The 18,085-nt window shown below is 36.3% G+C and overlaps 2 protein-coding genes across 2 annotated transcripts; both read left to right on the top strand.

Annotated features, from left to right (window-relative positions):
* LOC125819232 (cystathionine gamma-synthase 1, chloroplastic-like) lies at positions 1-4,638 on the top strand. The gene is made up of 11 exons (XM_049498698.1): positions 1-599; positions 772-875; positions 1,140-1,213; positions 1,307-1,475; positions 1,801-1,860; positions 1,952-2,155; positions 2,252-2,338; positions 2,796-2,903; positions 3,633-3,728; positions 3,825-3,943; positions 4,297-4,638. The coding sequence occupies exons 1-11, from the start codon at positions 20-22 to the stop codon at positions 4,418-4,420; spliced, it is 1,725 nt and encodes a 574-aa protein (XP_049354655.1). The 5' UTR covers positions 1-19; the 3' UTR covers positions 4,421-4,638.
* Positions 4,639-8,254: 3,616 nt separating this feature from the next.
* LOC125819237 (uncharacterized) lies at positions 8,255-17,282 on the top strand. Its single transcript, XM_049498703.1, has 10 exons — positions 8,255-8,291; positions 8,394-8,462; positions 8,575-8,910; positions 13,769-13,852; positions 14,001-14,477; positions 15,197-15,332; positions 15,424-15,715; positions 16,333-16,527; positions 16,786-16,908; positions 17,143-17,282. The coding sequence occupies exons 3-10, from the start codon at positions 8,667-8,669 to the stop codon at positions 17,263-17,265; spliced, it is 1,674 nt and encodes a 557-aa protein (XP_049354660.1). The 5' UTR covers positions 8,255-8,291; positions 8,394-8,462; positions 8,575-8,666; the 3' UTR covers positions 17,266-17,282.
* The last annotated feature ends 803 nt before the right edge of the window (positions 17,283-18,085 follow it).

Below are 18,085 nucleotides of genomic sequence, written 5' to 3'. Positions count from 1 at the left end.
TTCCGAGACATCTTTTGTTATGATAATAGCAACCAACTTCTCTCAGCTAAAATCTCATTTCTCTTCTTCAGACTTAAAAGGGGCCGCCGCCGGTGAAATCGCGTTTTCGACACTCGACTCAATGGCCGTTCCAAGCTGTGCTAGGGCATTTCCGTCCTTCCAATGCCGTTCCGATCCCGACTTCTCCGGCGGCGTTCCACGTCTTGACCTCCCTAACGCCGGCGTTCGTTTTTCAGGTAAGGTCAACTCGTTGAGTCGTGGAGCTTCGGTTCACGGTATGTCTTCTCTGATCCTTCGCTTCCCGCCCAACTTTGTAAGGCAGCTCAGCGTTAAAGCTCGTAGGAACTGCAGTAACATCGGTGTAGCACAAGTTGTTGCGGCTTCCTGGTCTAATAACCACGCTTCTCCTGACTTTACTCCGGCGGCTAAGGCCGTAGATACCGCCGCCATTGCTCCTTTTGATATTACCACAGGTGATGAGGAGGGGGCGGTGGTGGAAGATTCGGCTCGTGCTGATCGAAATGTACAGATCGAGGATTTGACAGATGTCAAATATTCTTCATTTTTGAGTTCTGATGGGAGCATCGCAATTCATGCCGGTATGCGTTCTAGCTTTGTATTTTCAAACTCGAACGTCTAGTTTTTCTCTTCTGTCGTGGTTTGTGGATTTACTCCGATATATTACAGATTATATATACTTGATACGAGTGTGGGATTTATTTAGAGGATTCTTTTAGCTGATCGCTGATTGATCTATTTACTTTTCTCCAGGTGAAAGGTTAGGACGTGGTATTGTTACTGATGCAATAACTACCCCAGTGGTTAACACATCTGCTTATTTCTTCAAGAAGACTTCTGACCTTATTGACTTCAAGGTATTTGCTTTTATTGGGCCTTTACTTTCTTGTGGCTTATGACTTATAAAATAGGTTCACTAGCTAATTCTGGTGAAGAGTTTACACCAGACAAACATGAGCCATACCAGTTGGAGGAAGGCAAGTGATGTGCTTGGTCAATAATCAGCTCAAGTGAGATATTATGTAGTAGTTTTGGAAAAAGAGAATGCCAAGAAGTATATTTTTGGGTTTAGTTAAATTTGTGTTTTTGGTTTGGTTCTTATTTATGATATACTTTGACAGGAGAAAAGACGTGCGAGTTTTGAATATGGGCGCTATGGGAACCCCACTAGTATTGTTGCAGAGGAAAAGATAAGGTGGGTTAGTGAAGATGATTTTTCTTTCCCTTCTCCAGTTCTTTTATGGATTGGTAGTTAAGAAGTAATGCATTATTTTCTCTGCTGCAACAGTGCACTGGAGGGTGCTGATGCAACCTTGTTAATGGCATCTGGAATGTGTGCTAGTACTGTATTGTTGTTGGCATTGGTTCCTGCTGGTGGGCATATTGTAACAACAACAGACTGCTATAGGAAGACCCGGATATTTATTGAGACAATACTGCCTAAAATGGGAATCACGGTATTTACTTATTTAAATGCTTAAGATACTTGAAGTTAAGTTGGAAAGCATAGGATATTTCAGTATTTCTTGACACAAGAAGAAAATTGGGTACAAAACTGAAAAGTTGGTATGCTTTATATTACTCATGAAAATAAATGGTAGAAATGAGTTCAAATTTCCACGAGGTCTCTCTAGAAACTGCTGTTTATCAATAATTGGGCCATAGATTCTCATTTCCTTTCTATATGGATAATTTATATACCCAAGTCTAAGAAAAAGTTCTGCCATTCTTCATCCTTTACACTTTCTAGTTATATGATCTCATTTCCTTTATCCATTGCAGGCGACAGTCATTGACCCAGCTGATATTGGAGCTCTAGAGTCTGTGCTCTATCAGAAGAAAGTTAGTAGGCTTCTTATTGAGTCAACTGTTTTGAATTATATCTATAGAATACTGAAGACATCCCCAATAACTTGAACCTTTTTCCATACAGGTGACTCTTTTCTTTACCGAGTCTCCAACAAATCCATTCCTGAGATGTGTTGACATTGAGCTTGTTTCGAAGCTTTGCCATGAAAAAGGAGCATTAGTTTGCATAGATGGGACGTTTGCAACTCCCCTTAACCAAAAGGCCCTTGCTCTAGGGGCTGACCTCGTTGTGCACTCTGCAACAAAATATCTTGGTGGCCACAATGACGTATGGTGTTGTCAAATCATGCCATAGCAATTCAAATGACTATGCCACCACCCTAAAATTATCAGACTGACTGCTAATCAATTCAATTTCTTGCAGGTTCTTGGAGGTTGCATCAGTGGTCCTGATAAGTTAGTTTCAGCAGTTCGTACCTTGCATCATATCCTGGGTGGTGCTATCAATCCTGTGAGTTGCGTTGGTTGAACTCTCTTGATATTTTCCCCGACATTTTATGCTCCGCCGGTTTGTTATGCAAGATAAAACCCCCAAACAAATCATCAGAAGTAAATCCTCAATTTGATGTGGCTCCTGATTGGATGGCCTTTTATATTCATCCTGAAACTCTCACTATTTTAAATAACTATGGTAATTTTATAGAGTAAAAAACAGCAGCAAGAGAGTGCTGGTAATGAATCGCCAAAAGTATCAAACCTAACAGAAAACCCTCACTATTTTAAGAGAAGAAGAATTCACTCTCTGTAGTGTAGCTAAATTTAGTGAAGGGAAATTGTGTTTTTCTTTTAAATGGACTCTGGAATGTAGTCATGGTATTTGAGTACCAAGTGTAAAGGATGAACATATGTATTAGATTAGTTTTGGCTTGTATTTTATTGACGCATGATTCAATTTTCCCATGTATCAGAATGCTGCGTATTTAATCATCAGAGGCATGAAGACGTTGCATCTCCGTGTACAGCAACAGAACTCAACTGCACAAAGGATAGCCGAAATTTTAGAGGCTCATCCAAAGGTATTCTAAGCTCTCAACGTCTTCAGTTGAGCGTGGTTTGGATTCCACATTGTAGTACGCCATAACTGCCTAAACTAATTTTCAAGAGATTGTGTATCTATGAGAAAATAAAGGAGTTCAATTTAATATCTATTAAAATAAAGTTGCAATATCGGAAAGCCTATTACTTATAGCCGAATCTACTTATAGGTAATATGCTTATTTTAGACTTAAAAGTGTGTCGACCAAAATTAAGATATGAAAAGTGGCCAATGAAGAAGTTCAGTCTCTTTTTTTTCCTTCCCCTATTTTTTCATTGTAAAATATCGGATAAGCTGGAGGCATGCCACTTTTTGCAGCTTAAGATCATGCTTTCAATATCACAGAACTGCATTTCTTTTGCAGGAATGGGTTGATTCTATTTTACTTGTTTACTTCTTTTGTTAACCAAGATGGACAGTTCCATTCCATCGAAAAACACAAATAATTACAAAGAAAGCAGAGGAAAATAAAAATAAATGACTAATAAAGAGGGGAAAACCCAGTCAGCGTTGGTAATGGATCTTGTCTTGCAAGTGTTTCCTTGAACTCATTCTTCCTTCTTTTGGCTCAAATTTGCTTCCTTTAACCCACTGCATTCTAGCTTTTCTTTTGACTGTTCAGTTGAGTTCAGTAGGCTAGTATTCCTTTGCTTCAAAGATTTTTGTTCCATGTGCAACTGCTATCATTTCTAAGAAAATTGAGTTGCAGGTGAGGTGTGTCTATTATCCAGGCTTGCCAAGTCATCCAGAATACCATCTTGCAAAGAGACAAATGACTGGTTTTGGTGGGGTGGTCAGTTTTGAGGTCTGTATTTTACAATCTATTAAAGATTTCCAAGTCTGTTCTTGTTAGATCCTATAATTTGGATGATGACTGATGGATAATTATGTTATTAATTAGGTTGATGGGGATCTGCTAACTACTGCAAAATTTGTTGATGCTCTAAAAATTCCGTATATTGCTCCATCGTTTGGAGGTTGTGAGAGCATTGTGGACCAACCAGCAATTATGTCTTACTGGTATGTTGATATTCTCTTTTGAGGAAATGGATGAACATCACCCTTCATAATTTTTGAATAGAAGTGTTTTTCTCCCATTTCTTACATGTAAGAATAAAGATTTTTTTTTTGAAAAAGACGAGTAAAAACAAATTTGTAAGGGCTGCAAGACCAATTAACCCATGAATTATAGTGACATTATCATCAACTGCATTGGACCTTAACTAGCATATCTAAAGTTTAATCCCAACTAATTGGTATTACCTATAGGGCATAGGCTATAGATGTATTTTTGTTGTGCGGTGTCCTATTTTAAATAAGGAAGGAGTTGTATAAAGCAACTTGGATGACATGGTGTTTCATTCTGAAAACAGGGATCTTAAGGAGTCAGAGAGAGCTAAGTATGGGATCATGGACAACTTGGTTCGATTCAGCTTTGGAGTAGAAGACTATGAAGACTTGAAAGCTGATATTCTTCAGGCTCTGGAGTCCATGTAGGGTGTCTTACCTGCAACCTGATTTCGTTTTCCCTTGGATCGTTTTCTTTCCACTAGCTTTGAACTTCTTTTTCATCTCTAATTAGTGGAGTAGTCACTTCCCCCAGTTGTCAGAATGTACTGAATGGATCATTGAGCAGCTGATGCAATCCAATGTCAGAGTGGGATGTTATTGTTGTTTCCGTTTTATTTTGTTCTTAGAGAATTAACTTCTTTAAATGAGTTAACTCTAGCAGTAGCAAGAAAGAAATACATATTTGGGTACTTGACTAGGTGACTCAAAATCATCGTCGGAATTGAAATTTAAAGCAAAGAAAAGGGGATTGAAGTATAGTCAAGAAATTGTTCTACTTGGAGGAGGAAATGGCTCAACACAATTCTTTATAATTTGGATGGAAGTAAAAAAAATTGGATGGATTTCGTGCTTTATTTATTATTTCCTATGTGTAGAAACAGAAATCTCTTGGAAGATTTGATGTATATTTAAAACGAGTTTTGTAATGGACTATAAAGTCAATTTGCCCCATCTGCAATTGTTTTAATTAAACATTCTTCCACTTAAATCCTTTAATGAAAATTTCCAATGTCAAGCAAGCGCTCATATAGAATGACCAATGAATTGAATTTCAACCTGGTTTTTATAGTGTTGTGCACCAAGTTATTATTACAAGTCATTGTAAACCACGGAGGAGCTTTGAATTGAATTTAAAATTGATCAAACCTATTTTAAAGTTATTTTTAGCTTTTGTAAGTGTTTTAGCAAGGTTAAAAATAACCTAAATAGGGTTTAAATGACTTAGAACAAGTTAAAAATCAAAGTAGGTTTCCCTCTACTTTTAATTTTTTTTACTTAAAAGTCATTTAAGTTTGACTTATTATTTTGACTTAAAAGCTAGTATTTTTTTAAGTCAATCCAAACAGATTCTTAGTCTATCAAAATCTTTCTTCTAGGTCCTTTGGCAACGAGTAGACCTGGGCGTCAAGTCGATTCCAATCGAGCTGAGTTGAATCAAGGTGACTCTCTAATATTTAATTTTATGTAATGCAACGCCATTAAAAAGTTAAATCAATGATAAATTCATTTGAGATGATCTTAACCTCTCATATTCATTTGTATATGTGACTTACATCCACTGCACCATTGAGGAGAGTAATTGACAAAATAGTAATGGAGGGACCCTTTTCCCTAGTTTTGGGGTCAAGTTAGACCCTAATATCATATTTCTACAAGGTACCACAGTCAGGTCAATCTTTATTTGCGCTCTTGGTCCACACTCCAATTTGGACCTGGGCATAAAGATGGTGTTAGAGTTGGTTAAAGTCTCAAATTGATTGAAAAATATATATGTTAGTAATATATTTATATTGAGTAGGGCAATCCTCCCCTTCCTCATGAACTACCTTTCAAGATTTGAGTTATGCTTAAATAACATATTTTTACACATAGACCTTAAATTTTGGATGGACCGCGTTTGGTGAATATAATAGAAAGGGGATAAGGGGTTGCATGCAAGGATAAAAATTAAAATGGACGGAGTGGAAAGGAAATAAGCAAAGAGTCACACATGCAGCTAAAAGAACGTTCCTTTTTACTTCTTCCCTACATTTTCTCATTCATTTCTCTCTCTATCTTTGTTAAAAAATCACTCTATCAAAATTCTTTTGATATAAAACAGGGGGGAAATATCCAAAATATAAATAGATTTGTATAAAAAAAAACAGAGAGAAGATTTGGAACTCTGATCTCTCCCTCTCTTTTCTGGTTTTTGTTTCTTCTTTCCCAAAGAGAGGGAGAAACCAAGCCAAGCTTCTTTCATCAATTATTCCTGTTCACTTGTTAAGGTAATTACCATTTATTCCCAAATAAATTGTTTTGAATTCCCTTCATTGAAAAATTATATTATGTTGATAGCTAACAAAAAATATGGCATATGTATATATAAATTGAATCCCCCTTAACTTCTAATGTTATGATTTAAAGGTGACTCAAAATTTGCTTTAATTCTCAAATGTGGCATTCTAGGATTTTTCTGAATCCCTTTGTTATAATTGCTGGTTCTGCCCCCGAGTGTTGATATAATGGTTTGCATCATAATTCTGTTTTTCTTATCCTACTCCTAACGAATGTATTGAAAATATAATGAAGTAAAAAAAATATGCTCTCTTTAACAACTTAATATTTTAAATGAGATAGTCACATACTACAACATGGTGTCTTGGGATTGATTCTCAAGTGTCATCCATTTCATCATTCTTGGCCACTAAAAAGCAAGTCCCTGCCTGAGGGGGCACATGTTGAGAATATTTTTAAGTGAATAAAAGTGTGCTCTCTCGCAGTTTAATCTTTGAGATGAGATGGTATGGTAGATTGTTTACCGATATGTATTCATGTAGTTGCAAGTATTCTGTAACAGTTAAGTGATTATATTAAGTTTTTAGGCGACCACTTTATAAGTTGCCCGCCTCTCTAAGAGAGAAGCATGCTACACCTTTAGTTGATCCCTCTTCCCAGAGAAGAACGAAAATGAACCACTTATGGTAGTCGTGGTTGATTCCAGTATCTTACTCCGTGAAATAAACTCTCTATGGTGTTGCATTTTCTCTGGCTGCCACTCCCCTGTTCCATCATAGTAAAACCATTCGAGAAGAGCAATTGGGCTCATATTATATCTTTTCTTCAATGCTTATAGACGAAGTGCTTTATTTCAGATCAGGTTTCCACAACAATTGCTTCCATCCACCACCTTGGTGAAAAATTTGTATTTTAAAAGATTCACTTAAAGTATTCAAACGTTTATTGCGCTTTATTAGATATTAATTAATCAAGTCAACTGAAGGATAATGTAGTATAGCTTTTGAGGCTTGTTCAATATATCTACTTTTAGTTCTACTGCATTTGTTTTTCCTCTTTTCTTCTCTTTTCTTGTCGGAGAATTAGGGGAGCCTAGAATAATGCGAAAAAAGCTTTAAAAATCTTTATCATCTCTCAATAATGTTTGCATACACCTCCCCCGATTTTTCTTTGTTGAGACATATTTCGTTGCCATAATGTTGTTCTGATCTCCACATTGTTATTTGATTTTGTGTTGACTATGTACTTAACAAATTTGCAATTTTTTTTTTCTTTTCTAACATAAAGTTTGTTTCATGATTTTGCTAGTTTGTGTGCATTTCATCCACAATCACTCACGAATTCATTCTTAAGCGAAGGAAATAACAACTTATCTTGTCCCCTCTTTGATCATGCTTCTCTGCTTTGACATTTTAACTTTTGTCTCCATTTTTTTTTGTTCTTTCTCATGTGCAAACACATTTATATTGTTTAAAGGTTTTACCTTCGTGTGATTCAAGTGTGTTCCCTTTGTAAAATTGTGTATTCACTTGATAAATATATTCTACTATTTTAATAAAATTTTCATTACATGTACATAGTTCAAGTCGGAAAACAAAGAGCAATCTAACTTCTCTACTTTTATCATCGACCTTGAAGATATAATTTAATAAGTAATGGTGTATCATCTTTAAAAGTTTAAATTTTAGATGAAATGTTCGTACAATTCAACATGGTATCAGAGTTCTTAGTTTTAGTCGTTTTCCACTGCTACTAAACATTAAATATGATCTGTTTCTATCCTATATTTATGAGTTTCAATATGCTGTTGAAAAATAGGACATTGCTTAATCAAGACTAATTCAAGTTTACTTACGTTAATACAATTTCGCAGGTCCTATTGGCGTGTGTTATACAATTTTGGAAAATTTATGTAGAGTTAAAGAACTATCCTTCTTTTTCTATGTTCTCTCTTTTGAGACTGGCCCAACATCGTCTTTGTAGCTGTATAGTTAGTTCAAGATGTTAGTACTCATTTAAGGTAAGTCTTTGTATTTACTTCTAATTAATGTAAAAGTTTGAACTCATTATCCCTCCATTTAATTTGAATTGATTAATATACTCACAAAATTCTATTGGACAGTGGTGGATTCAAGATTTTAGACCAGCAAGTCCAGTGTATCGTTATATCACTACTCCGTTGTGACTATAGGTATGAAATTTGTATAAATTCGTGTTTTGAAAGCTTGGTACATTTATAGTTCTAGATTAAGATAACATACTAATTAGACTGTAATTTCTATTTATTTGTGCTTAATTTCCAGGTGTCTTTATTTCTTCTGTTCCACAATTGTAATTGGCATCTGGCATGGGACAGAACAAATTCGCAGCAAAATTTGTAAACTGAGTCAGAAAAATGGGTGCTTGTGTATCGACTCCAGGCCATACGATCAAAGTAAAGAAGAGACATCATCATCGTCGTCGTCATAGAAAATTCCGTGGAAAGAATTTGATCTCTCTTGTAGAAGGAACCAGGAGAAGAAACAGTGATGTAGGACCACAAATTACTGTTAGTGAGTTTGTTAGAAGATCTGAGGTCTCCAATTCCAAATACTATCTTACTCAGTTGCAGTGGCATCATACTCAAACAGATGCAACTGGTATGTCATTATTTTGAACGTTGTCTATTGTATAAAGCCTGCGTCTGATGGAATATACCTGATTAAAAGATATCAAGAATGTAAAAGGATATGTATAGATAAGTGAGATAGACTAAGTGTGTTTGGTAACAAGGAAAATGTTTTCTTGAAAAGAAGTTGGTTTCTTAGTTTCCTAGAGTGATCAACCAAGCACACCCTAAACCTGAGTATACTCCAACAACAACAACAATAATAATTATGCTTCAAATTATATGAATCCTTAATATCAATTTTCATGCTTTGGGCTTGACACTTGCCTAGATGAGCATGTCATGGAATATTATGTGTTGTGAGGAATCATCCACTAATTAATTAGCTTGCACTGGTGGTGAACCCTCATCCTTGATGGTATACAACAACAATAGCAAACCCAGTGAAAAGAGTCTCACAAAGTGGGTCTGGGGAGGGTAGAGCGTACGCAAACCTTACCACTACCTTGTGGAGGTAGAGAGGTTGTTTCCGAAAGACCCTCAAGTGCATCAATTCCAAATAAGAAAAGCATAACGGTTAATAAGAAAAACAATATAAAGTTCACAGGAGAGAAACAATAACAACAACAAAATAGTGTGATAATCAAAATACAATAAACAACATAGGGCAAGGACTAATCCTACACCAGGTACTAAACCTTTGCAAGACAACACTCTACCCCTACAATCCTTCTACCCTAATACACGACCTTCACTCATTTCTATCTAAAGTCATGTCCTCGGTAATATGAAGATGCACCACGTCCTATCTAATCACATCTCTTCAATACTTTTTCAGCCTACCCCTACCCCTCCGCATACCCCCTACAACCAGCCTATTGCACTTCCTCACTGGGGCGTTGACACACCTCCTCTACACATGCTCAAACCATCTTAATCTCGCTTCCCTCATCTTTCCCACCATAGATGTCACTTCCTCATTCTCCCGAATAACCTCATTCCTAATCTTGTAACTCCGAGTATATCCATACATCCGGATCCTCATCTCCGCAACATGTATCTTTAGAACTTGAGATTTCTTGACTGTCCAACACTCTGCCCCATACACCAAGGATGGTCAATCCACCGATATGTAGAACTTAAATTTAAGTTTAGGTGGTACTTCTTATCACACAAGACTCCAGAGGCAAGCCTCCATTTCAACCATGTCACCCCAAAGCGATGTGTGACATCATCATCGATGTCCCCACTACCTTTTTTTAAAAAAAAAAATGGGGGTAGGGGAAGGGGAAATGGGGAGGGGATTCCAATGTAGTGAATTGAACCCTCACCAACAAGGTGGAAGTTCAGGTAGCCAAGTGTCACGACCCGAGAGCACCCCCTAGTCATAACACGACATACTTGACCCCGAAGGTGTCGCATACAAGCCCTTAGCACATTCTTAACATAAGATAATAGAGAATACGGGAAAATTTAAAACTTTTACAATCAATGTCTTATTTCATAAAATCAAGCGGAAGTCTTTACTAGAACCTTTGTCTCAAACCATCTATTTAACTCTTGAATAAAAGTCTTTGGGACGCAGCCCATACAAAGTCTAAAAACATAATGAAATGACATAAAGGAACATAATGGGTTTGTCCTCGAAGCTATGAGGACTCACCAATTCGTCAACTCTTCTAGATCCTTGAAACCTAGCCTCCAAAGAAACTAAAATCTCCAAACTCTACATTTGATTAGAATGTAGGCAATATGCGTTAATACAAAATGTACCAAGTATGAAAGCTAGCATAACATCATAAGAGCATCTCAAATGGTTAGTCAACATAAGACATAAGCATAAGAGATAATAACATAGTCATAACATAATCATCATAGTCATAGCATGGTCTCCAACATAAGCTTCATATTAACATAAGTCAACATAAGACATAGTTAATGAGCATAGGAGATAAGCCATAATTATATCAACATAATTGACTCTTAGTCATCATTACAATAATAGCACCATTCTCAAGTAACCTCAAAAGTATACAAGTGCAAAGCAAGAATAGCATCCCATAATACCACGCAAGCCAAGTATCCCTTTTTAGTCATCTTAATCATAGTCTATGTACATGGTTAAGTCATAAGTTTTTCTACCGTAAGGACACTATACTTCTAAGGAACCTCAAGACACACTTGTGCAATGCATGTAAGGAATCCCATACTACCCTTCACACCAAGCATAGCCTTGAAATCACCTTGGTCATATTCACCCTCCTTTTGGTCTTACTATAAGCTTACTTCATATAGACAAAGGAACTACCACCTTAGTCAATCATATCTTAGAAGGCAACTATGGCAACAACCCAAGCTAAGTCATACTATGTGTGGGAACCCTTCATATCTAGCCTTAAGACATACTTGTGCAATGTATGGATAGCATCCCATACTACTACCCACACTAAGTACTCATTTAGACTATCACGAAGGTTCACTAGTTGGGGACTAATCCCTCTATTCTATTTACCTCTATTCAAGGCTACCAAGGAATAACCCCCTAATAGGCTAGACCATGCTATCATCTTACTAACATAACTAGGTTAAGCTAAGCTAACTACCTTGGAATACACACTAACATGCAAGTCCAAGCTACTCTAGGAAAGGTACAAGTGTCCTATCCTAGCTACCATGAAATTGTCCTAAATCAACTAAGTCATGCTACCCTTACAAGTGTACTAGATGAAAAATGCAAGCTATCCATAGGAGAGTGTGATTCTCAACCCTAAGCTACCATGACTAATCCTAACTCAAGATATCCTTGAAATGCATCTTACAATGCAAGTCAAGCTACCCTTAGGAGAGTATAAGTCCTCTATCCCAAAGCTACCATGAAATGGTCTTGGCAAAACCAAGTCAAGCTACCATGAATGCATTCTAACAATGCTAGTTCAAGCTACCTATAAGAGAGTATAAATCCTCAATCCTAGGCTACCATGACTACTACTAACTCATGCTACCATGACATGCATCCTACAATGCTAAGTCAAGCTATCCCTTAGGAGAGAATAGATCCTCATCCTAAGCTATCAACCTTGGTCTTATCCTACTAAGCCAAGCTATACATGAAGGGATCATTTATCACAACTTCAATCTATTCTAGTCTAACATGCTTTGATTCATTTTAGGTTAGTAGGTCAACCTAGAATCCTTCTATGTGAGAGAACTTGAATCTCCTAGCATATTCATGTCTAAGTGTATAAGAGAAAGAGAATTACACCACAAGATCACATCATATTGACTTTACCCCCAAAGCCCTAACAATGATGGCTACAAGCCCTAATTTCAAGCTTAACTTCATTCTATCATGATCCATGTCTAAATTACAAGCTATTCAATCACATTGTTCATTAGAAGGTGATTCTAGTCATACTTGATCATAAAGGTTCAATTCCAACTTTACAAGTCAAGATCATTCCTATTAAATTAAGTCTAGTTCAATTCATGATTAGATGATCCTAACTATGATCAATTAGTATTCAAGACATTGAAATAGGAAGATCACTTTAGAACCTTCAATTTTGCCTCTAATGACATTAACCCACAATAATCACATTCATTAATTTAGATTAGCGTTCACCATAGAAACCACATGAAATCATCATTTTATCATTAAACAAAGCTAAATCAATCATAATTGGGTGATATCCACTAGATTGGAATAACACCCAAACCCTACCCACAATGTAAGAACAACCCTAGCTAGAATGGGGTTTTTGATCCACAATTGGTGGATTTCTATAGGGGCTCTATGGGTGGAAGAACACATAAATGAATAATATTAACATACCTTTAATCAAAGCTCCAAAAAAAGCTTGAATCAATGGTGAAAATCTCCCTAAGCTGCTGCCCCAACTTCCTTTCTTCTTCTTCTTCTAGAGAGAGGATTGCTTGGGGAGTAATTTGGGGGTCTTTAGATGAATGATTTAATGACTTAGGGGTCTATTAACTATTTATAGGTGGTTATTTAACTACTAAACCGACCCCCTAAGCCCTTAATTAAATAACTAACTTAACTCCAAACACCTAACTTAAAACTAAAATGTCAAAACCTGGCAGCATCTACGAATCCCCATCCACAGACCATGGATGGGTATAAGGGCCGTGGTTTGGTCTTGTGATTTGGGTCAGAGACTCATATTTTGCAGGCCAACTCAGGCCTGACCTACGCCCATGACCTACGGGGCCGTAGGTTGATCTAAGGGGCGTGAATTGGGGTCGTAGATCAAGCTGTTTTGATAGCTTTTTGGGCAGTGTTGGGGTCCTCCTCATGGACCCCTTGGGTGGTCCTTGGGGAGTCGTACCCAGACGTTTAACCCCTAAACATGTCATTCTAAGTAGGGGAGCCATTTATCTTAGATTCTAACCCTCATACGACACTCCAAAACTCCACTACAAGACTCTACAACAAACTAGTTCAACTCACTAGTTTCCGGGGTGTTACACCAAGCAACTGAGTTACTAAGATTCCCTGTCCCCACTACCTTGGATGACGGACCCAAGATATTTGAAACTTTCTCTCTTGGGAATAGTCTGTGTGCCAAGCCTCACTTCGTCGTCGGCTTCATCTATCGCATCATTGAATTTGCATTCCAAATATTCTGTCTTGGTCCTGCTCAAAAATGATATTGTCCATGTGATTCTAAAAATAAACCTATATGAAGAATATTTCAGATTCTATTTTGTTGAGAGAAGAATGTCAAAAGAGTATATTCTGCTGTCATCTTTACTCTTATGATGCAGATTATGTTAATATTGACTGTTTTATTCCAAAAAAAAGAATGAATAATTGAAAGAAATGTAGCTTTAAAAGTTTGAAAGTGAATAGAAAATTTACATGCTTGCAGTTCTTAGCCAAGAAGAAGCTTGGTTTGATACATGCAGCAATGTTGACTCTGACTCAGATGATGACTTCAGTAGCGTCTATGGAGGTAATGAACGTCTTTTTTTCTGTTGTTTTTACCGACATTTGACATCAATATTCTATTAGATAATTAGCTGCTAGAGTGATCCCTTCCAACATAATAGGCACCACGTCCAAATTTCTCTTTGCTTATTTATACTCTTTAAATTTTGTAGATCTATTCCCAAGAACTGGACAAGTGCTTCAATATGAAACTTCATCATGCTTTATGGATAACAACCTTAAGTACAAGGAGTACCACGAAAGATATCTCAAGATGGATGGCAGTAGATCAGATAAGCTTTTGCTCAAATATGGAGTTAATAGTCCGAAAGGACTTGCACTTATAGGTGGTCAGGGCTATGAAGCTCCATCCCTTGGGAAGCACGAAGTCCTTGGTGCCCAAAGGAAGAGATATTTGGATCGTGCATATGGAAGTTTTAATAGTGTTAAGGAGGATAAACTTGGTATGCTGGAAAAAACTCAAGAGAATGTGCTTAAGACTGTCCTACCGAAGCTGGTTACTTCCTTGAGTTTCAATGAACAGATCATTAGTGCATCGAAATCAGGCCAAGTTTCTCAAGTAAAGCAATCAACAATAAGGCTTTCTCTAAAGAGAACATCTGTGGATGGCAAAGAAGAGGATAAATATTGTAAGTACCTCGCCACTTACCATTTCGATTTTATTCTTTCATCTTAAATTAAGATATATGCAAAAATCATTCTATGCAATTTTTTTTTCATGACATCCCTGTGTTCTCCTTATTCTTTATGAATCTAATTGGTAATCTTATTCTTATTGTGATCATGATATGATGATGACTTTGTAATTAATTTTCGTGTTGTTACAAAATATGGTATCCAAATCACAAGAGTAAATCTATAATATTTCCTTTTATTAATTTTGATATAATCCCTTCTATAGAATCCTTGTAATTGTATAGGTACCTTAATTATTCATGAGTAGAGATATTACTTCTTCCATTCGATTACATGGTATCAGGTCAGTTTCTTCCCTGTTTGGGCTCCATGCTATATTGTTCACACTCTACTTGGGCATAGGCGTGAAGGGGATTTAGACTGGGTTGGAATCTCACATTGGTTTGGGAATGGACTGATCGTCTGCTTATATGAACTTAAGCAATCCTCCCTTCATGAGCTAACTTTTGAGGTTAAGTAAGACTTAAGTATATGTTTATAATTATTCTAGAATGTAAAAATATAGGAGAACAAACCTATTGTTGAGAATGTCATATCTTTTAGTCGTAATCTCACCTAAGAACACAATAACTAAGTTTTTGAAACATGTCTTTGTAGAATTGAGAATCGTGAACCAATTAGGTTTAAATCCTGGATCCATCTCTGCTTGTAGGTGCATCAAAAAAGTATCTTTATCGTCCCAGGGCCGGGCTGCAAATTCCTTGTTGCACAGAAGAAAAGTTAACTGCAAGAAGTTGGTCAAAGATTGATCCCTCAAATTTTAAGCTACGTAGCGACAGTTATTTCAGGTACACTCCTCAGTGGAATCCTTTTAAGTGTAGCGATATATCTTGTAAATGATAATTTATTACCCATACATTTCCTTGATTAATCTTGCAGTGACAAGAGAAAATCTCCTGCTCCAAGTGTGTCTCCTTATATTCCTATTGGGGTTGATTTATTTGTGTGTCCTAAGAAGATAAATCACATTGCACAACACCTTGTGCTTCCCTCTGTAAAAGGAGATGGAAAATTTCCTCCATTACTAATTGTCAATATTCAGTTGCCAACTTATTCAGCTCCAATGTTCGTTGGTGATGGTGATGGAGAAGGCTTGAGCCTTGTCATATACTTCAAAATTTCTGAAAGTTTTGACAAAGATGTTTCTCCCCAGTTTCAGGACAACATCAAGGTACTTTCATGTCTAAACAAATTTCCTGGTGTCTTACTTGAGAGATATGATAATGAATATATGCCAAACTTGTAAGATACACTTCAGTCTTTGGTTGGAACAATTTTATAGTTCACAGAACACGCCTTCTCCATTTTCACCTGCGAGTAGGTAGTACAACGTTGGTTAGAGTCTTTTGCTTCCATGGTTTCTCTTTTTTTTTCTAGAAATATGGTATTTCTCAATGTCATTATTGGGAAGAAATGGGGAAAATGTCTAATTCTTGCTTAAACTAATTAGAAACAAGCTTGTCTTACATTTTATTAGATCTCTTAAGTCGTTCGTATTACATGATATATATTTTTTTATGAACAAGAGGTGAATCGAGAATTCAAATTTGATGCATCAACCTTTAGGCTCTTAGTACATTATGGGGTTCAACATTTAACATTTTTGTTGAAATATCAGTGATTTTGCTCTTACACATCTACATTTCTTGTAGAAATGCTGATTCGGTTTAACCTAGTGATTATAATTCTTCATCCGCCTCTTTCCATGAAAGTGGTAGTAGGGGATTGGAGAACTTTCAACATGATTTGCTCTGATATTAAATTTTCATTTCTATATTCGTACGACAGAGATTAGTTGAGGATGATATGGAAAAGGTTAAAGGATTTGCAAGAGAATCATATGTTCCTTTTAGAGAGAGGTTGAAGATTATGGTTGGAGTGGTTAATCCAGATGAGATTGTTTCAAATGCTACTGAAAGTAAGCTTTTGAATGCTTACAATGAGAAGCCAGTGCTTTCGCGCCCTCAACACAGCTTTTATCAGGTGGATACTCTATCCTTTTGAGTTTTGATTTAAAGTTTTAAGTTCTATGCACTATTGTACGTTGTGATCAATGATATTTACACTATCAGGTTGATCTTGACATGGTATAATAAGTTAAATTGAATTGATAGTCTAAAAAGACTTTACAATATTAGTGCATATAACTTAAATCCTTTTATTTATCTCAACTTTAGCATTATTTTGATGTTATCGAACATGAGCATCAAGTCTATCTTTCTTTTTTTCTGTTTATTGCAGGGACCAAATTACTTCGAGGTTGATCTTGACATTCATCACTTCAGCTACATTGCAAGAAGGGGACTAGATTCTTTTAGGGAGCGTTTAGGATTCGGGATACTGGATCTTGGTCTAACAATTCAGGTTTCCCTTTATTTTACTTGTTATATATCAGCAAGAATTCAATATATAAGGATTGAGGAAGTTAGCTTTGATTTAGGCTTGACAAGATGATATATTTATTGATTGCATCAACAGTACAACTTTTTTTTTTAACATTATTAGTGTAGATTACTTAATACTTGTCACATTATGATTCAATAATGTAAATTTTATCAATCAGTGCATGAAACTTAAATTCATGGATAAATAATGCAGGCGCAAAAGTCAGAGGAATTACCGGAGAGAGTGCTTGGATGTGTGAGATTGAACAAGATTAACTTTGTTGATAATGACCAAATACCAACACTTATGTGTGCTGAAGATTCATTTTCAGATTGATATTACTACTGTCTCCTCACCTGCATTTGGAGTGGATGAATCTTTAAATAGTCCCCCTTGTAATTAAGCAATTCTACTTTTCTATAAAACATATTTTATAAGAGCCCACAAATGTTTTTTGTTCTTACAGATGACAGACTAGTATTATTTTAATATGACAATTTGGTAACATCCAAAAAGTTTTGCTGATGAAAATCAATACATAACTATATTTGAGAGCCTGTTAGTTTGTATTTTCATTTTTTGTGAGCACATTGTGATGGGTAAAACTTGTCTGTTACATGTGGCATGAAGAACAACATGTGTAGATTGATAGGACAAGGAAAATCGGATCCTCAGGGAATACACCCTCGAGAGAGAGGGAATAAACACGGTAGAGAAATGAAAGGAATTGTACCCTAGTGATGTGGATAAAAGGACAAACGAGATAAAATATAAAAAGGGCCAGGTGAGTGGAAGAGCCTGTACACATTTTTAATAGCTCTATAATTGGTTTTAGTACTTTAGGGTTCAAGAGGAGCTTTTTTATTGGCTAAAGCCTCTGATGATATGACAATATTCGGAACAGGTTTGATGATGACAAAGTGAGCCAAGTTCACCAACTTGAAGGAAGGAAAAGAGAAACCGTGTGAATAGGAAAACCTTATTAAAGGAAGAAGAAACCTAATAAGGAAAGAATGTGACGAGTGGAAAACTGCTTTCCTTGTAGGACTAAACTAGGGTTTCATACACTCCTATTAAAGGATAATTGAGACATGAGAAAACTAGATTTTGCTATCATAAGACGAGGTTGTTTTTCAGCAAGAGCAAGTGACAACGC

This window comes from Solanum verrucosum, unplaced genomic scaffold, assembly GCF_900185275.1.
Source record: "Solanum verrucosum unplaced genomic scaffold, falcon-dt-bn FXZP01000246.1, whole genome shotgun sequence".
Lineage (NCBI taxonomy): Eukaryota > Viridiplantae > Streptophyta > Magnoliopsida > Solanales > Solanaceae > Solanum > Solanum verrucosum.
The sequence above is the reverse complement of the archived record's forward strand: the minus strand, read 5'-3'. Positions and strand labels throughout refer to the sequence as shown.